We start from the raw sequence: 25688 nt of genomic DNA on the forward strand, positions 1-25688 counted from the left end.
CATCATGACACGGTAGAAACAAAACCGAAACTGTTTGAAGTAAAGCTATTACATTAAATTATTTAGGATGCTCTGAGGCTTGGCAGTAAGTTTTGGGGGTGTAGAGATCTAAATCCTTCATATACAGGAGAGAGAGAGAAAAAAAAATAGTCGCAGTTCATGACAGTACACCTAAAGAACTCATTATACACGAACGAGTGTATACAGGAGGCGAGCAGACAGTCAGGCTGCATATCGACCTTGCATGCAAAACATCTCACTGCATTGTACAGTTTCCCTATAGATGAGAACAAGCCACTACTCACTTCCTGTCATCCCAGGGGTTGTTCCAGTGGGCCGCGTGGGGCTTCCCTCGCGGCTCGTGCCCACTGGCGTGGGAATGCCAGATTTTCGGCGGACCCGTCCTGTGCCGTCCGTGTGTGTAGCCGAGTATGTAGCGTAGCTCAGCCGAGATGTGGGTGAGCCTGACCTGCTGCTTGCTGCACAGCACACATTGTGTGCACCACCAGCTTCAAACACATGCACGTTGCTTGCGCTCAACACGCAAAAAGAGTTCTGTGGAAATCCAGAAGACGGAAGGTGCTTCGTGGAAGGAAGATTTGCCTTCCACCTAAGCAGGGAGTAGGCAAATTTTCACTTACTCGCAACACCTCTTAGGTTCCACAGAGCTCATTCATCATCATCATCAGCAGCCTATATTTATGTCCACTGCAGAACGAAGGCCTCTCCCTGTGATTTCCAATTACCCCTGTCGTGTGCTAGCTGATTCCAACTCATTCATATACCACATTAATTAAACCACGTCAGAAGTTCAGCTCACAGGAAAGTGCAGTAAACAAAGGCCCTTAAACTGTTCAGCCCATATAGAGTTCAACATTTGACAAAATCCAACTGACCAGTACCTCCTCTCTTAGCTGTAGATAAATTTTATTCCCAGAGAACCACTTTTTTTTCTTCTTTCAGATGTGGTGTCTGGATTCCGAGGAAATGAGTTGGCTTCTTTCGCACCGTTGGGCAAGAGAAAAGTTTTCTTTCCATTTATTTCTGCTTAATTAAATTCTGGAAGTTTACGTGCCAGAACCATGATCTGATTATGAGACATGCTGTAGTGGGGGGCTCCAAGTTAACCTTGATGACTAGGGGTTCTTTAACGCGCACATAAATCAAAGTACGCAAGCGGTTCTGCATCTTGCCCCCATCAAAATGCAGCCACCACGGCCGCAATTGAACTCGCAACCTCGACCTCAGCAGCGCAACGCCATAGGCTACCGTGGCGGGTATTTTTACCTCTGCATGACACCCCTTTGATTATACAACTAATGCCATCATTTGCTTTTCAACTACTGCTCAATGTAAGTGGGTACCATTGCATGTTTCCAATGTCTTAACGTAAATACTGTTTTCCAGGCATAAGTTGAGGCCAAGCATGCAGGAATTTACAACAGCAAACAATTACCTCCCACAGCTGTCTGAATAATACAACACAATTTATTTAAAACAAATAAACAGGCCAAATGTCCCTTACGCTGTGATTGGGAAACACCCTTCGTTCGACTTCGACTAATTCGCTCAGGCGATGCCATGGTGCTTGACACGGTGTCAGCTCGTTTTGTTCCTGGACGAGCTGGAAAATCAAGGAGAGAGTCAAAGTGAGGAAGAATGTCAGCTTCAGAACAGCAACAGAAACACGCAGCTATGACCCACAAAACAAAGGGGTGAATAAGAAAACAAAGTGAAAAGATCATAAAATATACTTTCTGTTCGTGACCTGCCACCTTGCAATGTTGGCAGTTCGCCTCTAAGTGTGGCCCAGACTACACGCCTGGCAGCGATACGAAAGGGAACACTTAGTTTGTGTTCAAAGTGATTCCTCTAAACATGCAAGTCTAAACCAGCCTCTCTTCTACTAGCCATATAGTTTTCTCACTGAAAATTTCTTCCAGTAAAACATTTGTTTAATTTCAGGGCAGAAACAAGGAAAACATACAGCTTAAAAAAAAATCTGGTGTTCCCTTCCACACTGGCACACAATCAGCAAAAGCTTAAACATAAACAGGGTAAAAAAATCTGATTACAACAGCTCCCTGCATGATTACATTGAACTGTGACACGTAAAAATTTAGCTTGGTGCAGTCCCAAGTACGTTTTGAAGCCTGAATTAGGTCACTTACAAAGGCACGCGAAAATGGAAACACAAAGGTGCATTCAAGTCGCTCTTTACTTGTGCACATTTGAATTTATGACAGTACACCATGTCGATTTTTGCTATACAAAGTGAAGCTGATGCAGCTATACAAAGTGAAGCTGATGCAGCAAGAGGTGCCTCACTGAAAGTATTGGACAAAACACATAATTCAATGCTGCTGCACACACCTCCAATAAAATATAGAAAGGAAACTCATACCAATGAACCAGAGCAACTCTCAGATTCGAGGGTATGAGAGAGTCAGTGAATCCAAAAGAATGTGCCAGTGCAGTAAAATATACTTCAAACTTGTGCAAAGGTTATTTTCAGATAATGCAGCTTCTACTCTGGCCTTTGCAGCAGTGGATACAAAACAGAATATACAAAATAGCAAAAAATGAGCCCCAAAATGCAGTGCACGATGGTGCTGCAACTAGAGGTGCCCCACACCCAGTGCTCTTCGGGTAATTCCGACAGCACACTGGTCTTTCAAGGATTCCTCAATTTCCTTGTTAGTGCTTTTCAGAAGTTTCATGCTGGATGCGCATAACCATAACTTTTGCTGTGGTTGAGCAAGTGGTGCAGTGTAACAGAAACAATGTGCTTTTTTATTTATTTCCATTTTTCTGACTCCTTATTCTGATCTTAAAAGGAGGCCACCAGTATTTATCTTTGCTTTGGAGTTCTCTTTGAAGGATTCATGAATCGCTTTCACAATCGGGAATGGAGACAATTTTTGCATTGGTGTGTCACTTGTCATAGCTGCAACATCACCCGGTTTCACGAAGCAAAATTTCAGTTGCATTGGTCAGAGCCTGTTTTCAGAGACTGTCACTTAAGTGCAAGTCCTTATTCGTGAGAATGGCATTTCTTTCTGTAGCGATGCTGGCTGCTCTCCATGGAGCCCAACAAGGGAAAGTGGATTTCTGCACAATGACTATGCACAGCTACTATGACCATATGCGCAGAGCCAAGAGAGACTTGTCCCACAAGGTAAACTCTCGCCACCAGGAAATTAGGCAGCAAAAGGAAGCTAAATGTAGACAGGACAGTGTAAGGAAAGGAGACAGAAAAGATGAAGATGTGAGGAAGAGGTGACTGTTCGACTGCCCCAAGGTGGGTCAAATCCACGGGTGCCATCTCCGTGAAGCCAAGGCCAAAGTGGTGTGTTGCCTTTGCCGAGGGGCCCTAAAGGTGCCACCACTTGGCGTTAGCTGAACTATCATGATTTTCTTTTCCCCAGACACAGCTAAACCACACAGAGCTAAGTGCAAGAGGGTCCATACCCCCATGTGCTCGAATCAATGCTGTCGCAATACACCAAAACACCTGTAGACCGCAGGTGCACCCTGCGGAGAGTGTTCCTCAGGTGCCCACTGAAGCAAGTATACAAGGAAACTTACGCAGCGACGCTCCTATGCCTCTGTTTTGTGCTGTGGTGAAGGCACGCGCTCGTGCCCTTCTCGCTGCCCCCAAGTCAATGGCGCTATTGGATCGAACTAAGAAAAAGATTACACACAAAAAATAAGGAAAACAAAACAAAACAAAACTAAAATTAGGCAATCAAATATGTAAACAAAACAAACAAAAAAAAAGAAGGAACACTAAAAAGATAAACTAAAGAAAAATACTACTAAGTTAAGCTAGATGGTAGATAATCACAGAATACCAAATAGATGAGTCTCGCCTTGATTGAAGACCTGATAAACTGGAGTGCATGACAAAACTAAGAATGCGTGGCAACACCACTTTGGTCATCCCTGCATCAGCTCTTCTGCAGTGTCATGCATTTTGACAGCAACTGTGTGGGTCTACTGAAACATTTGTCGATAAAAGTATCGTGCCAAAAAGAAAGCAAAGATTAAACTTGGGAAGTTTAAGAAAATATCTCAGCATAAAAACAGCCTAAGTATAACAACCTTTCCATGCAAAAGAAAAAGCATAAAAACAGCATCACGAGAATTTCGTACCCATCTAGGATGATTTTATCTCTGTCTTTAGTTCCCCTATTAAAATCCATACAAGCTATTATCGTTGCAACGGAGGATAAAAAGCTACATTTTGATCATAGCTCAAAATGCTGGCCACAACAATTAGCCACCGGGCCAATGTTAATAAGAGGGGAAGCAAAATGACATCTCAGACTCCGACTCACCGGAGGCACTCCTGGTGTTGTTGTAGACTGGCACACCAGACCTCCGTCCCAAAGTAGAACTTCCACTACCAGGCCTGTACCCCCACAAAAGGACAAGTATAGGCAACATGTATTAGCATGCATATGCCTGGAAAAAAAAAAAAAAATGACCAACGCCTGCACGAACAAGAAAGTATGGTTGCTATTGTAAGGCTTTCATTTCTTTAGATTCGTACCAGCAGCTTTTCATGGTGTTTCCTTAGTCTATCATGTTGCTGAACCTGATCCACAAGGCAAAAAAAAAAAAAAATGATTGCTGAATTATATCTTACATTCTGACGAGAATGAAAATGTGAGCATTATTTAGTGCTGCAGTGGGGGGGGGGGGGGGGGGGACAATATGCATAAGGCACGAAACTAAGTGGAATCAAGAGGGGCATATAAACAATACTGTTTGACATAGCACAGGCAATCAGTTTTCAGCTTTTTTTTTTTCTTTCAAAATGAGTCAAATCTACCTAAACAGAATTTGAGAAAAACATGCAAATTTCATATCAAACCGAAACGCAACACTATCCATCCTATTATATGGTATGCTTTACATGTCAGCTAGGGCAACTTTACAGTATTAAGTAATGAGAAATTAGTTGAAAATCTGACCAATATTGGAATGTACAATTGTGATTTCGCATTTTTCGAATTGGAACACTTGATCTGATGCAGTTTTGACCTCAAAAACTGTTGAAACTGTTCAAGAATGGTTCTATGTGATTCAAAGCCATTAGAATACTGGCAATAGGGGCATTGCTCATAGACACTGGGAATATTATATAAAGAGAGCAGGTTTGTCTTCTTGAAAGCAGCAGCCTTCCTTGTATTACCTCACAACATATTTTTCTTGAGCACAACTGAAGGCAATAACAAAATAAGAAACACCTCTTGCAATGACACTTCCATGGTGGCTCAGTCACACTGTTTGGAAAATGCTCTCCTATTGAATGGGTTGATCTGGTGCATTTTTATCCATACACCAGCAGGATCTGGCATATTCCTTATTCAAAATACAATCTGCGCACACAGTTTGCATTATTTGACCCACTTTGTAGTGCCACTTTTTATAGAGGAAAGTTGCCTAGTTTTCCTTGTCCTTACAACTCTATTAGAGAATTTCAGTTGATGGATTTGGCTCATTTCGCCGAAAGAGAAATAAGAAAAAACTCATACCAAATGTTCTTGCAGCAGTAAAGAAAGAGGAAGATGGTCTACAATAATGCCCTATTTATGTGCCATAGGAATTTGTATAAAACAAATAAATAAATAAAAAGGCATTTCAGCATTATGGTACATCGTGACATGATCCAGAAGTGTAAACTCGCTGGTGTAGCATTGTCAAGGTCTGTCAAGGTTTGTGTTTCATCTAGCTTTCTGTCATGTCTGTCAGTCCTATTTCATCCATGACCATTCACGAGTTTTACTACATCTTGACTGCGACTATATCTGAGATGTTTGGTGCAATTCTGGTGTTCCATACATTATTCACACAGCACATGACAGCAGGGAGGAGATGATTAATTCTGGGTTTATACGTGCCAAAACCACCATCTGGTGATGAGGCAAGCCATAGTGGGGGGGATTCCAGATTCTTTTGACCACCTGGGGTTCTTTAACATGCACACAATGCACAATACACAAGCATTTTTGCACTGGAATACAGCCATCGCAACCAGAATGAAATTCGCGACCTCGAGCTCAGCAGCATAATGCCATAGCCACTGAGCTACCACAGTGGGAGCGAGTAGGAAATTATATAAGAAATGCTTAAGTATCCCTCCGCTAGTGCTGTCCCATACCTTAGGTTTTCCATGGATCCGTGACTCGACACTGAGTGCTTCAGGGGCCGGGCATGTGCGCTGTTGAGCGAGTTGCTGCTTGAGGAGTTGCTCATGCACAGCTCGCCCTGCAACATGCGCTGCTTGCTACTGTCAAGTGAGTTCAGTAGCACATCAGCCTGCTCCTTAAAGTGGTCCGCAAAGCCCCAGAAGGCCCTGCAATGATTAAGTAGGAGTGAGTTGGTACATGCATAAAGTGCTACAAATTCCCAAAAGACAACTGCAAAAAATAATAAAAATGTAGCTCATGACCAGGGATGAAAATCAAAGTAACAGGTCATGAAGAGAGACCAGAATTTAGATGCCAAACTGTACTTTTAGTGTGCTCGCATGCGCGTGTGCAGACTCTGAACAAACACTGATTACCAGAAAGTTTAAAGCACTGCTGTTATATTTATTCAAATATTCATCTGCGCAGCAGCCTGGCACTTAGAAAAAGAAAATTGACATTAAAGCCTGGAACATGCACACAAAATTGAACTTCAAGCCAAAATCCAAGGATGTCAAAAACGTCTAGCATGAACAAATTTGAGCAAAATGTTATTTACCACAAAAGCCAAGATGTTGTACACTGAAATTGTGCAAAGCATTTCTTGTTAAATCAACACGAGGTTTCTGTGTGTTTGTTGCTGCCTCTTCATGACAGTTCTTGATCTAATTAACTAGAACTAATAATTTTTTAACGACTGCCAGATTTCTCTTAAAATGCTTTAAATTTCCAGAATAGACAACACGTGATATTGGTGCAAGCACTTCGTTTCCATGAGGATAAGTTGCCATGCTTGGCCTGAACCAGTAGGACAGTGCATTTGCAATCTCGTGGTAGGGGGCAAATCTTGCAAGAGAGCCAATTATCTTCAAATCCTCACAGCTGCCAAAGCAAAGTCAAGAAGAAACATCCAGGCAAAGGCTGAGCACACCCACTTTCGCGAAAAGGCACGGGCTTCCGGGTCAGCATCGCTGATTCCCTTCTTGATGGCCTCTTGCAGGATGGCGATGTGCCTTTCGAGGGTGTGGGTTGGCCACGTATGCAACAGCTGGTCAAGGAACTCAAAGCATGACCTGCACAGAACACAACAGCATGACAATGGTGAAATTTCACAACGACCATGCGGTGAGCCAGGCCTATGAAACAGCATTTGCAACTAGAAGCCCCAGCTACCTATTAGTGCTCCTTTGAATACTGGAAGACTTTATTGCAGTGGATGAGTTCCCAAAAGATTCTAAGATTTACTCGTGGATGCTAATACAGATTTACAGGAATCATCTCGTTACTTCACTGGCAAAAACAGTACAGTTCGTATTGATGTCACATTTACCGGTACTGTCACGTGTGTGAAGTGGCAGAATAAAGCTGGCAGGAAGAACATGCTGGACATATAGCACTAAAAATGGCATGCCTTAAGAACTCCCTATTACATTTTGCATGCAGGTATAATTATTCCTCGCAGCAGCCTTCTAGTAACAAAATGCAGTCTTCTATGTGATGTTAGTAAACTCATTAAAAATAGTCTTGCGTTCTTACATAGGAAAAAGCTCAAAAAGTGTTTTATTAAGGTGCAAGTCTCCAACATCAAATTACTAATACGTCTAATTATGTTAATAAATCTACTCACCTTCTGATGTCCTTGGACTTTGAACTTAAGTTCATTGTGATCACTGGTATCAGCCGACTAACATGGGTGTGCTAAAAGGAATGCCAAAAGTATACAGAACAGTCATTTTTGTTGGAAGTGGTGTGCCCCATATACATTGGAACACAGTTCAAGGTAGTTGCAGTGACCATAGCACTACACAGATTTATGGCAAGTGGGAAAGTTTCATAGTAGCAAAGGAGGATTTTATTTGGGGGCCAATTATGGGCGAGCAACCAAATTTCCCGTCATGAACATGTCAACTGACCTGGTGAGCATTCAAACTAATGAACACAAGACAATGATTGCGACTGCTGGCTTTGCACTGGTCAGTCTTGAGAGACAATTACCCCAGTGCACGATCGCAAGCACATGTGTGAACAACCATAACAAACTTCGTGTAATGCAGCCAGTTTTACATGCTCCACTGTGGCTATCAACAGGAGTTGACTGTGTTAAGCTACTTGCTCAGTAACATTATATAAGCTACTAAATGCACACAATAACAAACCATTCTTAGCTCGTCCTTTATGGTAAATAAAAGACAGCTGATTAATGTCACAATACTTTCGGCAAATGTGTCAAGACTGCACAGTACTAAGTCTATAGTCCAAGAGTAACAGATTTGGTAATACTGCGAGAGTGAAAGTGCAAACCAAGGAGTTGAATTCACCTGTATGATGAATCGCACTGTGACAATGCCGGACGTAGACATAATCTTGGCACTATTGGGGATTAAGTTGATGAGCGCTGGAAGTACTGCTTCCGAGAAGTGGTCGAGTTTATGGCCCAACTGTTGGGATAAATAACTGCAAAATAATAAATAAATAAGGGACAGAACTTATTGCATGGAATAAAACTTGCACTTCTAAAAATTCATGGCCATGGCTACAGGGTGATCTTACAGCAAGACAAATAAGGCACTGTGCAAACGCACTAGCCATCTTGAGGCATGCACACAGTCAATTGCGTTACATCGGCACAAATCAGACACTCGAAAGTAAAGTCTGATGTGCCTTTTATGAAAGTGTTGCTAGCAGCACACTGCAAGTGCATGACTATACGTCTTTCCAATTCAGGAGCATAAATTCACGAATGAGTTGACCTACAGTGAGCAGGATTCTGCCAAAAATGTAACTAAGCCACATGCACTCTTGAAGCTTGTATGTGAACATGAAACACTTTTAAAAATGCTTTTATAGAGACATTTACAGCGCTTGATCACAGGGGATAAGATATCAGGTGGAAGTAAAGTAGCGCTTAGAAAGCCACAGATAGCATTATCACTAACAAGAACAGAGCACGGTTAATGCTCATTTTGCCATGCTTTCTATGAAAGCATACTGCCGACTGCTTTTGCCTTTGATATCAAAGGTAAGATTAAAGAGCAGGAAAATGGCCAGCATTAACATGAGACGTGCAAGAAATGATGCAGAGATAAAATGCAGTGTGCAACTCACGCTATAGTGATACAGGCTTCCCGGACCACTTGTGACCTTAAGTCCTTAACCAGAACCTGGAATGGAGGCTCCAGAAGCCTCAAGCTTGTGTAGAGCTCTTCGTACTCGGCAGCACCTGCTATCAGTAGGCTGCGAAGGTGCCGCAGCTGCAACAAAAATAAAGGTGTCAGACATCTGCCCAGCAGTGAAGAGCGGCAACAAAGAACACATTCATGATGTAGTGGCACAAAAAACTGGCACAGACAGGAATAGACAGGATGACACAAGCACTGGGAGCGCTTGTGTCGTGTCGTCTGTTCCCGTCTTAATTCCATTCTTTTCACTGCTCCACCACGAACGTAATCCAAATCGTCCACTTTTCTATCATCATCATCAACCTATTATTATCTCCAGTGCATGACAAAGGCCCGTCCTAGCATCTTCAATTACACCTGCTTTGCACTAACTGGTTTTCAAGTTGTGCCTGCAAATTTCAGTTCTCAATACTTGTGCACAACACACTGATGGAAATAACCATTAGCACAGAGTTGAGGGATTTTCACACCAAGCAGAAGTCACGTTAAGCCACAATTAAATTGTTTACAAATGAATATGAATCATTCAATAAAGTTAGGTTACTTAAACAATAAGATACAAGCTTATGCAGAAATTCCCACAATTATCTTAACTTTCCAATGCCACGCTTTAGATATGAGGGTATGAAGCAGGGCAATATGAATTCAGGCTGGTAAACCAATATCACTGCCAAATGCACTCTAAATATGTGGCAAGGCTTGTCTAAACACATTCCAAAAAAAGCTGGATATTTCTTGAAACCTTTTTCGTTTATACTAAATTCTTTTCACAAATGTCATTCCCATACTAATCTTTAGAGCTGACCAATTCTGCAAAACAGAGGCTCCTTCTATAACTAGCGATGAAGTATGTTTCTGCATTCCAACACCAATTGGAATGTGGCAATAGAGGCTCTATGACTGCTTTTGCCATCATTCTCAGCAGCACAGTGATGCAGGGGCCATATACTATACCAATCAAATTTAAGGATATCGCTCTCGGTGGATGCTCCACTAAGCCATTGTGCAGAACGCCTTTGCTCCAATGAGGCAGTGCACCAGTTACATGGTGCAAAAGCGAAAGTATCCCCCAAAAGTGATGAATAAAAAATTAGATCCCAGCTATGCAGCCACTAAGGTAGCTATAGAAATTCAATCTGCAAGGTCTTGGTGATTCTGAAAGCGTGCAATAAGAATAAAAAGCTCAGTCCTTTTTCTTAACGTCGAGCACATGTGATAGATGTGAAAAACTTACCGTGTCCACTCTCCTCTCCCAGTCAGTATTCGTATCAGACAGAATCTGCCTGACCTTGGTAAGTTCATGTTCCAGCTCCTTTGCTGAGTACAGCTGCCAAAATAAAAAGAAGAATATATACATATTTGCTCTGAAAGCAGCATGGTAATATGGAATGGTATGTATCTGCAGTGATGATGATGTGTTATCTGTTGTGTCCAGCCATGCGTTATCTTGACCCTGAACAACGTATAGGTGGGTCTACTCCTTAAAACAACATAAACAGTACAAGCTCTTCGAAAGTGAACATTGCACGAACTTTTCTGGTGAACTAAATAGGCAGCCTGAGGTTTACGAGCAAGATCCATTGACCTCTCAAGGTGGACTGGTTCTGAAATGTTTAGTAACAATAACAGTCTTGTTTAGAGTTTTACCCAGTTTTTCTGACTTGGTACAAAAAAAAAAAAAGTGTTAAGTCAATCATGCTTAAAAGCACTTAGAGCATTTGTCCACAATGATGCAACGTTCTAAGCACCAGAGAAGGTGCAGAAAAGCCAAATTAAGCATGTTTTGAAAATTTCTGAAGCTTTATCAGACCTACCTGTGTTTTTGGAACTTCTTCAAATGATCTGATGAACATCTCTTCATCCACAGCTCCTGCATTTGCTGTTGGGAGGAAGCAAGATTTATCTAAATAGTAAGTGCTTTCGGACAGTGATTGTTACAACAAACAAATTACAAATAACCTAAAGTAAGGCTACACCAAAGCAACTAATGTTACCACAGATGAGAGCAAAAGATTTCACAAACATAAACAGGATCACTTTAGTGCTTCAAAATTATTAGAAAAATGAAGTGATATTTTGAAATGTTAGGTTTAAAAAATGGTCCCCACTTATACTCAGGGCCTCACTAACCAGCAGCCGCAAGGATTGCATATCTGATGCATCGTTGCTGCAATTTTCCCAAGTGTTGGCACATAAATTTTAAAATGTGCAAGGACTGCACTTTGATCCGAGCTCAAGTTTGCTTCACATTGCCATGGATGAAAGCAAGCAAACCACAGCACACATGTTACCTGTTATCACAGTCACCTAAAGTTAGTCTTTCCAGTACAACCTTTTCTTTATTCTTTAAGTATAAACACAGTGAAACACATTTACGTCCATAAGTCACCGCTTCCTGAGAAATACAGCTACGAGTGCTTTCTTCATTGTTGTACTACTAAATTTTGTCATATAATGATGTGCATATACACTAATTTGGCTACATGACATTGTGAATTCATGACAAAGTTTTACTTTGTATTTAATATTGCTTTTGTATTTGCTACATTACTTTCCTTGCATAATTGTAATTTCTTGTCATTATTGTTGGCTTTGTTTAAAAAAACATTTTTAATGATGATTCCACACACCTTTCTGCCTTTAAGTGACCTCTGTATTATTGTTATATGCTCTATGTGTTAAAGGGGCCCTGAACCACCCCTTGGGGGCTTGGTGAAAAGACATAGTCCATGGATATCATACGCTGCTGTGAACATCTCAGCCAAGTTTTGCATTTGTGCGCGGCGCGTGTAACTCGTAAGCGGAGTGTGAAGTCACCTTTCTCTCAAACGCTCTCTATTCAACAATAGCCATGTTCCTCACTTTTTTCTGGACGATTTATTTCATCATAAAGTGTCGAGAAAATGCAGCTGCTATTGGTCAATAGCTAACATCAATAAAGAAGGGTGTTTGGATCTGTTTGGATCCGTGCGCTTCTTCCTACTGTTACTGTGTACATTTATTGACAAAGTTTCATAAATAGGCTGAAGTAAGCGAAAATCTGCTTTCGAATTTTGATAATAATTATGTACTTCTGAAAGAAGCAGACTATAGTCCGCTCCCACTTGCCCGCAGTTGCCTGCGTAAGAATTGGCCACCCTGCTTATCGGTGTCGTAGTGGTTGGGTCCCACTAATATAGGCCAGCTGTGAACGCTCAACTAGCCTTGAACCATGCGAAACTTAAGGTCAGACCACACACACATTTAACAGCAGGCGCTCCCTCCTGGCCTTTACTGGTTAGATGCCTTGGCAGACTTACTGATAGCGCTTCAAAATGCTAAGCTGGATGCGACTAATATCCGTCGGTTAAGCTGGTGAAGGACAAAGCCGGTCCGCACCATGTTAGCACAGTCAGACTGGAGCATTGAGCCCGAGCACGCACTCAAGCCCTGTTGGCACTGTCGTGCACAACGCAAACATTGCGCACATGCACTACAGTTGCATGTAGCTGCAGTTTGCTACGTAGCGTAGATACCGTGGCCACCGCGGAGTGCCGCGATAAGTCTACTGGCTAAACGCACTGCGGCTCGTTGAGGACAACCGCGTTTGGCTTATGTTTAGCGCGTCGTAGGCGCCAAAATTGGAAGTAGTGGCATTTCCAAGATTGTTTTGGAAAAATAAAAAGGAATTGAGTTACACAGTGGTTATTATGTGACATGGCATGGACACAGACGTCCGATGGTAGCATGCTGAAAATGTGTCAGAAATATGTTCCATGTGATTGTTGCGTTACCACAACCCTGTCAAGTATCACACGTGGCTGATAGCCATAGCCAAAACAACTATTACAACAACACATTTTTGAAACAATGTCTCCCCGGCAGCCCACACTGCTTCTACCATGTTATGATGCAAATGACTAGACTACAACATTGGAAATAATGCGCATAAGAGAGATATTTAACCAAAATAAAAACATTTACCTCCCTTGACACTCAGAAGTGATGCCCTCTTTCAAAAAACAGCACTAGAGTTTGCTTTATGGAGCAGAAAATTTGAATAAACTGTTCAAAAATAAGACCCGTTCACATGAAATTTAATTTACAGCTGATGCATCACTCTTGTTGCCAGTGAGGGAAAACTGGACTTCAAAGAGAACATCGGACCTTTGTACCAAACCAGGCAGCCAGAAGGTTGACAATAGCTACACATCTACACATTGTGACACAGACAAATTACGGCAGGTTGATTCAGAAGTGACAATCGCCTTTAACAAAATAGAATAAAACTGTTAATGCTTTGGTCCTTGATGGTAACCCTTGGTCCAGTCCACAGGCCCCTATTGTACTACAATATGATTTAGTACACGTCCCAGCTAACTGATATCCTTTCCTGCAGCCCCGAAAAAAGTGAAATATTTTTGGTGCTCAACGCTGTGTACCACTCACGGTACAGTGTTAATCAGTAAAAACAGCAAACTTCCCAATTTGCAGCAATCAATTTTCATTTCATTTCTCTCTTCAAATGACAAAGAAACATGTCCTCGAACAGCACAATTGCATCAATGGCCAGGAAAGTGCCAGGTATTAGCAAATGTGACAGTGGCCACAACAGTGAACCACACCTATATAACAATGGAAGATGGACTGAGGCATATCCAACAAAAAAGGTAAGTGGATTAAAGCTAGGCAGGTTATGGCATACACAGTTTAATGCTGAAGAATGCTCAAAACTGTACAACAATTTCATTATGCAATGAATATCAGTTACATGATGGGATATGGTGTGTTAACTGAGCAAGCAAACAGCAGGTGGACCTAACAAATATATATATATATATAAAGTTGAGCAAAAATGAGGCCAAGCCGCCTGGCGCTCAATTTTTATTTGGCCCCCTAATTTTTTTTTTTCTTAAAGCAAAGCCTTCAGAAGAGTAACATAAACAAGTGCTATTCTGCTAACTTTTGTTCCATACTGTTTTCTGCAGTCGCAGCTTTGCACTTTAAACAATAACTTACATTTCTTCCATGGAACTGAAAGTAAAACACCCCAATTTATTAAAGCCACAAATAAAAGCAATGCCAAAAAAGTGTCAAATGCCTGGCAGGTAGCAATTTTTTTATTATTTAAAATCAGTTTATTTCTTGTAAAGTGGCGCATAAGCTAAAGGCCATTAGTCAGAACGAGGGCCCTTGCTCCTGTTTGACATGCATGTAGACTTATCTTTGATACAGGTAATTTTACATATTTTCTACGGACGTTTTGTGGCATTATTTCTACATGCACATTGCACACAGATCATTCACATGAATTTGCACGTCTGATGAATTTGAAAATGCACCACAAAATAATATGCACACTTAATTTCCACAGTGAGAAGTTTTCCTTTCTTTTCCTACCAGTATTGTAGTTCAAGGGAGCATATTTCCTTGTAGTAAATGTCATGGTTTAGGAGAAATGTTTTTGATAGTGTTTATAAGGTGTATTAATATCGATTTCCTATTGCACATTGCTAGATGTACTTGCCCTGCAGTTATGACGTGAAACACAAGAGCAGGAGCGAACTCTTCTACATGCACATGCACAGAAAATGCCAAGGTACAATTAAGTGTTAGAAACATGTTAGATACCTGATACAGTGGCTTTAACAGGAGGAGCACCTTTCAAGCTATGCTTTCGGGTGAGTGCTTGGCAAAGAAAAAGAAAAGAGTTGTTGTGAGAACCAGCTACAGGCAGAAAGAAAAAACGCAAGTGCTATCATGGACAAATGAAATGTAAATAAAAAAACAAACAAACAAACACAAACAAACAAACAAAAATGTAAAAATTCTGTTCCATGTATTTTAGAAAAAGGTGCAACGCGTTCTCTCCCAATGCAAAGAAAACGCGTCTCATGTCAAAGTTCTAATCACATGATTTGACATGTCCCCTACATAGAGCACAACCTTCAGCACTTTTCGTTTTGACTTTGTTTCGTTCATCACAAGTTTAATTTTGATGGGATAATATGTTTATCGTAATATCCCAAGTCATCACCCATTGCCAAATTATTGCCACAACGCTCTTCATACATAAAATAGCTTGTGCTTGATACTCTATAGACCCGAGTGTCGTGTGTCACCGATCTCGGGGGCTTGCGGGTGACAAAAACACTACACCGAGTTGCTCTTGTGCCGGAAAACTCGACCTATCTAACCTTGCAAACCGAGAAGTCACCCGCACCACTGCTTAAAATGTCTGAATAAAGGGATAGTTTTAAAAAAGCTATATTACTAAATTATGATTTATGCTTGTACAATGCCAAAGAAGTTGCCCTTATCATGGGAGGAGGCTTGATAAGCCAGAAAAATGCTAAAATGAAAGACTGGTGGCAACGCCACCTTGAAAATCCCACACCAGCTCACCATGATGCCGTTACTTTAGAAGGCGTTACCTCAGGACTAATTAATTTTTTATCGGTAAAGATGGACTACATTTCAGCCAGCAATTAAAGTTCGGCCTTCATTTTCTCCATCTATAGTAATCAACCTCTTACCAGGAAACTGACAAAAATATAATTTTGGAATGAAATGCTGGGGCTTTATGTGCCAAAACCACAATATGGTTATGAGGCACGCCGTAGTGGGGAACTTTCTTAAATTTTTTATTTTGACCACCTGGGGCCTTTCTTAACGTGCACCCAATGCACAGTACACAAAACTATAAATTTTAAATAACACTTGATCAGACTAAACTGATTTAGCATTTCTCTTTAGTGTCCTTTTTAAGGTTAAAACAATGGCACTTAGTTTGGTGGCTCATGTGTATGGTGAGCAAACAAAGCTTATTCAGATAATGCTGGAACATTTTGGCAGTTTCAGCCAGAGGGTGAAACATGAACAGCCACAGAAAGGTTTAGCATAGTGCCTGAACTCCCCGGAAGATGTTTACTCGGGGTTGAAATGTTGGCACGACGCAGCACGCAAAGCAACTCATTCTGGGCAGAAGAAACAGTGCCCTAGCTGCTACCAGGCATCTCACAATGCTACTGTGATGAAGAGCGCCACCGGTGGTGTTGCAGGCATCACATCTTGATGGTGCATGAAATGAAACTGATGGGGAAACCATCGGTGTTATTCAGCGCCCAGTGCAATATTAAACAATGTTAGCTTTATGTTTCATGCTCAAACCACACCATGCACCCCGCAGCTCAGCAGGAATGCTAATGTACTTATAGTCTGTACGCACACAATGCTCATGCCAGCAGTGGAAGACAGAAAAAGCTGCCCTTGTTCTGGCACCGAGGCGATTGATCGTAGCGTTGACGGTGAGTCCACTTTGCTGTGTTGGTTCTTCAGCCAAACACACTCCACATCTCTGCGGACCCTATTAACCGTCTGCGCCCAAAATGCGAATGCGCTGCCGATCGCAGGACAGCGCAATGGCAGTGGCAGCGTGAATGCGCCTAAAGCGTCCATATAATTGATATCGCGGTAAAAAGTTTGCGAGGCCTCTTTAATCATTGACAGCAGATTGCACTTGCTAGTGCTCGGTTGACTAACACTTTCAGTTCGGGCCTAAAGGCACCAGGCTCTTCGCTCGAGGAACTGGGGTAAGCAAAGGGGTTGGTGATGACTTGAGCTATTACGATAGTCGAACGACAAATGCTAATGTATGGGATGCCCACAACTTCTAATGGGAGAAACTGTACAGCAGCAAGCACATGGGTTAGACTGCATGCTGCTACAACAAAGATGTAGTAGTAGTACTTTAAAGCAATAAAGCAAATTGGACTATTCATCTCTTTCAAAGGTTTCAAAGCACAGCACATCTAAAAGCAGTTTGAATAAAGCTACCACAGTAACTTTTTAAACACACATCACCAGCGATTTGTAACAAGACAACACTGCTGGCAACTGTTGCTTTATCAATCCTCAACTGTAACAATTTTCCATTGCAAACTATCAAACCAGCACATACTGACTATCGAAACTTCATGTAAGTGGTGCCTGCATAGAAACGTGAAAATGTGTAACACCTATATTTTTGCATTTGTAAATATTTCAAACATATTAGTCAGCAATGAAAAAAAAAAAAAAGACACAGTAAGGATTCGGACTAGAAAAGTTAATAACAGTCAAATCACAGTTGAAATGTGCATTTCTAAAGTTAATCAGTACTGAAATTTACATTGAGTTTAAATAGCAAGATATGCTGAAAATGCACCCACATCTGATGTTGAGGTTGCTCTGTATGTTGACAGGTGCCAAAACAAAATGGTGCCACTGACCCCTTCACTACAAATGTGGCCCGTTATGTAAATGTGTTTGTACGACTGTTCTTGTACATATGTTGAAACACGGCTTGGTCTGTGTACGCATTTGTGTAACAAGTTGCAACTCTGTTCTGGAATGCATTATATATTCAACTTTGGTAAATTCAAACTTCTGGTACTAGTTAAAAAGAAAAAGATCTGTGGCTCCAAGAAGTCTGATCTAACAGAGGTCAATTGCATGCGACATCTTCTCGTAAATATGAACACATCCTGTCTCCTCTCTTGTCATCGCACTATTACTCCGGTGCTGATCATAATCCATCTAGCCAAGCAGTGCACACACATTAGCACTTACTTGATGGTGTCATGCCTGTTGAGGGCTGCTGTGATGGCTTAATAGGCGTTGCCAACACCGCCCGCCGGTTTGGAGGTGCACTGCTGGCCCTTTTTGAAGCCTTCCCTAAGCTCTGTAAAGGGACCATTTTCGGGGATCACCCACACACAGGAATATGAATGCCCAAACACCAGCCATCACGGACGATTTCACTGTTTTTAACATTTTTCATTATGCAAATCTTCACTTTTTTTTAAGGTAATGAGTGAGCACAATAGAAAAACAGGTACTATGATATATATATTTGCAATTTTCATGCTCTGAAAAATTTTGCCGTAAGTGTACAAATCAACAAGGCTAAGGACTGCAAAACAGCGACACAGGAAAAAAAAAAGATGCCTTTATTAAACAGCCATGCTGGGATTAAGTGCCTATTCCACCAACTTTTCAGCAACTCTGCAAAGCATGAGTAAACTGAACAAACAGCCACTTCCAGCCCCAAAGTAAATAAAGTGCATGTAGCCATGCCTGCCAACCGTGTATTCCGGGGGAAGGGGAAGAAGAGGAGATGTGAATCTGACAGCAACTGCTAACCAAGAACGCCAGATAAGCAGTTAAGTGTCAAAGAGATGCACACAAAGTACTGGAAACCTGCAAAGCTCCAGCAATCATCTCTACCTGCACACAGAGAAATGTACTGCATCAGAGCGCTAAGCAAAGTGCAAGAAAATTTCACGTGTTTTCGCATTTCGCCCCCATCGAAGTGCGGCCGCCGTGGCTGGGATTCGATGCAGTGACCTCGTGCTCAGCAGCCCAACACCATAGCCACTGAGCAACCACGGTGGGTAAAGCTGCAGGGCAGGTAAATATAAGTTACTTATTAAGCAGCCTTTTAATAGCACCGAGGTGCACCTGGTTGCTAGCAGCTTTGACGCAAGTCCCAGCACGTCACCTCCAAAATTTTTCCGTGCGCTGTAGGCCGCCTAGGTGGTGCCTAATCTTGGAGGTCATGCAATCCGAGTTAAGCGTCACGTAAGACGAGTGTAAAGGCAGCATTTTCTTTTTTTTTTATTCCAGCTTTAAGTTTACTTATGCGAGCCTTTTGTGATGCATAGACTCGTTTTTCAAACATATAATATTGCATAGAGGCTGTTCTATATTTACCCTATCTGAATCTCGGCTTTTTACGTGGTCCAATATTTTGTTGCATTTGGCGTTTAAGGCAACTCGTGTTGGGCACAAGGAGTATGCTGTAGCTGCTGCTCAGCTGCAAACATTTCTCTGTCATGATCACATTATACATACCGGCGAGGCACATGCAGTTTTTCGCAGTGTAAACAAAATCTGTAGACATGCACGAACCATGCACTGAGCCCCCAGTTAAGCAGTGCTGTTGTCTACATTTACTCACCGCTTCCGCATCATTGATGTCGGAATGCTTCAGAGAAACGTCATTGAAGAAAAAAAAAAAAAGGCAGAACCCCCTTATTGTGTGTACAAGTCACCTCATACAATGAAATCAGGGACCATAAATGCCAAAAACATCAACAGTTTCACATATCTACGTAAAAATCCTACAGGATAAGTTATTAAATGGTGAACACGGGGGGGGGGGGGGGGGGGGGGGTGCAATTCACTAAGCAAAGCAAGTCTGCACTCAGCAACTTGTCCTTGGTTGCATAAGCTTTCCATAAGGAAGACTCCGTGTCAAATTATGATAACACACAACAGAAATATCAGCAAGAACTACGGTCTTGCTCAACGCAATAAACAAGCATTGAAATTTGTCTGCCCATGTGTTTTCTGATGCCTTAGTGCATTCACAAACATACCTCAACTTCAACCTACTTAATTTCAAAAATGGGAAGGTAACTCTGCCTCAAAACTACAGTAGCCACAGGGACTCCTCTGACTTTAAATCTGCAAATTAAGAGAGAACTCCAATCCTGTGCCTGCCTTTCAGTAGGTGCTGAGAATACCAATCACAAAATTACAGCCAAAAAATTTGCCGAAGAGTGCTTAAAAGCGCTGTAGCTACTTCAGTTGAGACCACATTGCTGTTCACTTGGAAAAGACAAGGTTGAAGAGATGGATTCGAATTTTGCTTCCTTCTGAGGATTAGAGCATCCCCAATTACAGGCTTTAGGAACAAGCCTTTCCACACTGGTGGGCACAAAAAGAATATACTACAAACTGAACAAGTGAATGGAAAAATTTCCAAGATTTTAATGCACATCACAGCACACATGCACATGCAAAAACACAGGCAAGGTTGTGAAGCCACTCACCACTGCCCTGTCAAGCTCATCGTCACCTCTGTGCGCTGCAATGAGAAGAAAAAAAAAAATCCTTGCAATCAGCACTGGATAAATAAATGGGAACAAATCAACAGCGAACAAGACCAGATAAGCACTATGTAATGTCTACCTTTAAAAGGCGTTCAGTCTTGTGCAACAGCTTCTAAACGCTGCATTTACTTGAATGTAGGCAGATACTCTTTTTAAAGAAAACAAATGCATGAAAGTTGGCAGTCGGCTTAGATTTGAAGCTCGTAGTATGGCAGCAACAGCCAGGCACATAACGTCATTCTGCGGCCACAATATTCTGGGCATTATATTGTAGCATAGCCTCCGTGACCTGGCCATGCATCACCAGATCTCAGAGGCCATGATTACAGCCAACAGGTTGGCATCTGTCATTTTGTTTGAATGTAGTGTCTTGTGCATTGGCAAGGACAGTGCACTGCGGAAATAAATCAGTGACAAAGAGGCCAGCAATGTTGATGAAGACAAATGAAAATTGTACATGCTTGTGGTGAGCATCGAAAGCCATATGCATGTTCTTTCTGCAGTTGAATGCCTTTTTTTTCATTTGGCTTACATTAAAGAAAATTACATTAAAAGAAATTTGCGACCTTTCGAATTTCAGGTGACGGCTTAGAACCAAGGCTGGCACAGGTTCGAGTAAATATGGTATAACGCTCTACAGCTTATTTTACCTGTCCGATCTGAGATTTTTAATTTCTAACTCTGAAGCCCCCAGTAGAATCAAGGTACAAGCGTTGCCTGCCATTCTCGAGATGCTCAAAATACAAGCTTGTCTTTCTTTATTTCAGGTGCACACACTACACTGCTTGATAAAGGTACCACATAAATTCCCAAAAGCCGGTTGCATTGTTTACAGCTACCCGAGGCTGCAAATATTGCAAAATATGCGAAGTGAACTATACAAAGATGAATGATGTGATATGAAACAAATCTACAAAAGCCAAATTTTTATAGGCACCCAAAGCCAGGTGCATGCACCTAAAGCTAGCAAAAGCTTTGGGAAACAGGCTTGTCAGCAGTTGTCATGAATAAAAAAAAAATTAAAAAATACCTTGAAAGCACACATGACTAAAATAGTCTTTTATAGCAAACCATATTTGAATATTTAAAATCCTCTAATGTTTATTTCATTTTTTCTTTCTTTTTTTTCCTCATTTATCTCCAATGCGCAAACCGTGTTACACTGGTAGCATTATAACAGGGAAAAAATAAAGACGATTGCAATAAATCTGAATCATCTTCAATGGAAAAAGAAAACCTGGACTAACAACACTGAAAGTTGTGTGAATTATATACAAAATCTCAGTCTGCATTAGTGCAAACGTGTCTGCCTAAAAGGTTTCATATGGGAGGGCAGCTGTGAGTCCAAACACATACAGCACAGGCACAAGAGTGGGTGGTTGGACTGCTGTGGCAGGGAGGCGGTGAAAATTTTTTTCATGTCTATTGTAAGTTCTCTCCAGAAGTAAGAGGATTTCGGATTGCCGATCTTGACGTGTCTCTTGATCTGATCTAGGTATTCATGTAGATTCGTAGCTGCAGTAAAAAAAATGACAACAGCAGCCCGTGAGCTATACCCACCATGGTGTAGTGCAGCTTACTGGTGACTGGCTTTTGGTCATTTTCCATCAATGTTTTTCTAACAGATTTAGCCACTTCCCGAAGCATTCCCGAAAATGAAATGTACAAAGTATCAGCTCAAAACGAGCTCGATTAATACAAGTCATTTGGATGAAACATTCCGCCTGTTTTTGGCTACACGGAAGCTGTGCCACTGGCTTGTGCCCGAGGAAAGCGCCGTCTGCGTGTTGCAAAATCATCTTGCAATCCAGTAAGGATTAAATTACGTGGTTTGATGTCCCGAAGCTGGCACAATGTGCCATGAGAGACGCCATAGCAGAAGGTTGATTTTGACCATCCTGGTTTGGTTACTTAGCGCGCACCAAAAGCACTGTACACGAGCGCTTCTTGCATTCCGCCCGGATCAGAATGCGGCCGCCGCGACCGGAAATTGAACCCGCGACCTCGTGCTCAGAAACACACTGACATAGCGACTGAGCCATCGCGGCGGGTTTTTATCTAAGAAGGAAAACAAACCTAGCGAGGAGTGGCAGGAGACGATCGCGCTGCCCCGATTCACTTTGCAGCAAAGTTTGCCCCACCCTCCGACCCCCGCACGCCGGCGCCGTCTGTCACCGCGGTGTCGGCGACGCGTGACTCACGCTCTCGCGCGGCCCGGATTGTTTGCAAACACGCCTGGCGCACCCGCGTCTCAAGTCGAAGCGGGCGCGATAACAGCCCGATGTAGCATACGCGAGCATTCCTTCTCAAATCTTGGCGTTTTTTCCGCGCTTTATTATTATTTTTTTTATCTTGCCCTCGACAGAGATTGACGACGGCTATATGCGGACCCAGTTCCTCGAAAGGTACACACACGCGCTTGCGTCGCGTTTGCATATATACAAGGCAAGGGGCCGCTGAAATTGGACGTTCGGAAATAGCAGACAAGCGGTTTAGCGTACCAATGAAGTGACCGCCGGCACTGAGCATGCGCAATGCCAGAGCCCGTCGACTCGAGCGTTCTTTTCAGGGCAGAGCCAATAGCGCGCTTACGCCATCGACTACTTTGGGTGCACTATAGTACTAAAAGCTACTAACCCAGTCGCAAAGACGAAAGCCGCACACGAGGCTCGATGGAGAGAATTCACACATAACACAAGTGGGGGGGGGGGGGGGGGGGGGGGGTGACACAGGCAGCCAACCAAACCGCGGTTCTAGTCGCGAAGGCGCTCAGCACGAGAAAACGCGGTTTCACGAGGACGGATGGCCTCGCACGGCGCGCGTGCGCTATATGACGTGCGCGTTTTTGACGCGCACCAAATTATTCGCGCGCAGGTGCGCGCGCGTCTTCGGGCCCACACCCGCAATATGTCCTCCGAGATTCTGGTAATCAGCCTCATGTCGTCACACTGAAGTCCGCGCCATCGCATTCCGACATACACGTACCACCCGCAGCAGCGACACAGAGGGCGGTAGCTGGGGCACGAAGACAAATTATTCCTGTCCCAAGGAATGACCGACCAAAATTTTCTAACGGCATTGAAGAAAAATAGTACCGCAGTGCGCGCCATCAATGCCGCCATTGTTTCCGCGATGAAGTATGGGGGCGGCCTTGCCCGCGTGGAACAGCTACAAAACAAGCGCGCGGGACGCTGCAGTCCATTGTGCGAGAGCGCGCGACCGACCCAAGGTGAGCATGCAGAAGGGTCGACACGGATGGTCAGGCCGGCCTCCGCTGCGGCCGGAAATGCGCCGGAACGCCACCCAGGGTTGTGATACGAAATTGCACAGTTCGTGGCGCTCTGAACAGCGGGCAGCTATAGTGTGCCTATGTACTACGCGGAGTCCGACATGGAAGACACCCTGTACAAGCGCGAGGGTCAGGGGGGGGGCGTATACATGCACTGCGAGACTGAAGTCAATGCGGGCGACCCACATGCAGGATCCCGGGGCCCGCGTGAAAAAAAACGGAAGGTGAAACTCCCCACGGAGAGGCACCCTACATGAAGCCGTCGCTTATACACATCCGACTACGATATAGATTTGTAGGCCCGACGCAATGCAGTAAAAGCTAATTTAATTTGATGCAGGGACTGGGACCACTGCGCATAAGCATTGTGCGGACAAGAGAAAGTTTGGTGCTGATATGATGCATAAATGTCACTTCTCAAATAAAAATTCAGCTGACAGCGCGTCGTCGTGCTACAGTCCCAGTAAACGATGCAGTGCACTAACTGATCTCTATTATTATGATTATTATTATTTAGGCAGAGGCGTGTGTAAAATTATGCACATCGTCCAAACATCGCCTCCAATCTGAGCTCAGAGAGATTAGAATCAAGCCACTGAAATTCAAACAGCCACCTCTGAACCATTCGGCATACTACACAGATTGACTGAAGTGACTCGCTTCAGAGGCGAGCTCGGAACCATTACAGTTAAGCTGAATGCGCGATGACCTGTTCTTTAAGGCAAAGTGGTGCGGCAAATAAAAGCCTTATTTTTCCTTTTTTTTTTTTTCATAATCAGGGCGTTGGAAAATGGTTTCGGGTCCTTTATCCTGGACAGTGTCCACTCTTGACACTCAAATACCGCTATTTTGTCGAATTGAATATCTTGTCAACTTCGATCGACTCGATGCACGACGCCAACATGCCGGAATTCGACATTGTCCACGTCCACAATAGCAGCCCCCGTGAAATTTGACCAACACTGCCATGTGGCAGCGGACGCAAACCAGAAGGTCTTCAGCTGGCAGTCGACTAACACCTCATCGATTGAAAGCTCCGAATGCAAACTAACAAATCTGCAAGCAGCAGGCAGACGTCATAGCTTTACCCTGACCCCAAGCCCCGCGCAAGGACACACTGCAAAACAGCGTCGTGCGGAGAATCCTGACATTTCGGACAAATGAGATTGACCTTGCACACATGGATCACGATCAATCCTTCGAGTGCGGCCGAGACAGGTGCACAACATAGAAAAAAAAATCTCCACTCGACCATGAGACATCAGAAAAAAAGAAGGAATATAGAGCAATAAGAAAGAGAAAAGCGGAGAGAGGGACAGCTGTCTCACGGTTCGCACGACCGACGCTGTCACGGCCCGATTTGCGCGCGTCGCGCCATTGAGCGCGGCGGAAACGCCAATCGGAGGCCCCGCACGTTCACTTATAGAGAAAATAAAACAAGCAGAAAAAAAATTAGGCAGAGGACGCGGCGACCGAGGGCGGGTAGGGCCACTTCAATCACGACCACCACACACAGCGATCGGCCACGCTCCGGCTGCAACGAATCCGCACACGGCGCTCTCCAGAAAAAAATTGGCGCTGAGCCGTGCTCCCTCAAGGGCTGCAGAAGATAGCGTCAACCCTTTCCCTTTCCTCACGAACCACTTACTACTACTCTCCAGAAACACGGGTTAAAACATGCGCTCGAGCGCGAGCGTGTAGTCTTATTCCGCGCGTACGTGAACGCATACAAGCACACGGACGAGGCCTAGCGTACACGAGAGCGCCACGCGTGGACAAAGTAAGTTCGGCCCGATCAGTGCATTGGCGCGCGTGCGAGGTATATCCGCGCACGCGACAGGTGCGAAGCGAAGGCCAGCACGCTGTCTCGCAGTTCCACCCACGCGCACTCACGCGCCGAGTGACACGCGCTCACGCCCGCTGCGGCTACGTTAACGGGACGGCAGGTAGGCACCGGAAGGGTGACGCACGTTCGAAGAGGGAAACCCCGAAGAAGACGGGTCCAGCACCACTTCGCCGAACATACAAGGTCGATCGATCGATTGATTGTTTGAACAATCTACAACAAACGCCAAAGTTGAGGTCTCTTGATTATAATAGTCGAGTC

General features: G+C 43.3%; 1 protein-coding gene across 9 annotated transcripts in view; it reads right to left on the reverse strand.

Moving 5' to 3' along the window:
- The window catches only part of LOC119456263 (CLIP-associating protein 1), a 215005-nt gene that overhangs the window by 40457 nt on the left and 148860 nt on the right, over positions 1-25688 (reverse strand). For 3 of the 9 annotated variants that reach the window (XM_049669639.1, XM_049669646.1, XM_049669644.1), the window contains 16 exons: positions 20233-20267; positions 19356-19382; positions 17966-18077; positions 14987-15043; positions 14375-14389; positions 11191-11255; positions 10611-10703; positions 9303-9448; positions 8516-8651; positions 7825-7895; positions 7133-7270; positions 6170-6364; positions 4341-4414; positions 3589-3684; positions 1526-1624; positions 306-479 (listed from right to left, as the gene is read on the reverse strand). In XM_049669639.1, coding sequence (XP_049525596.1) covers positions 306-479; positions 1526-1624; positions 3589-3684; positions 4341-4414; positions 6170-6364; positions 7133-7270; positions 7825-7895; positions 8516-8651; positions 9303-9448; positions 10611-10703; positions 11191-11255; positions 14375-14389; positions 14987-15043; positions 17966-18077; positions 19356-19382; positions 20233-20267 — 1533 coding nt within the window. The remainder of the gene's footprint in view (positions 1-305; positions 480-1525; positions 1625-3588; positions 3685-4340; positions 4415-6169; positions 6365-7132; positions 7271-7824; positions 7896-8515; positions 8652-9302; positions 9449-10610; positions 10704-11190; positions 11256-14374; positions 14390-14986; positions 15044-17965; positions 18078-19355; positions 19383-20232; positions 20268-25688) is intronic. The other 6 variants (XM_049669641.1, XM_049669645.1, XM_049669642.1 and 3 more) reach the window with 5 other exon arrangements.

The sequence above is a fragment of the Dermacentor silvarum genome, chromosome 6 (genome assembly GCF_013339745.2).
Source record: "Dermacentor silvarum isolate Dsil-2018 chromosome 6, BIME_Dsil_1.4, whole genome shotgun sequence".
Taxonomy (NCBI): domain Eukaryota; kingdom Metazoa; phylum Arthropoda; class Arachnida; order Ixodida; family Ixodidae; genus Dermacentor; species Dermacentor silvarum.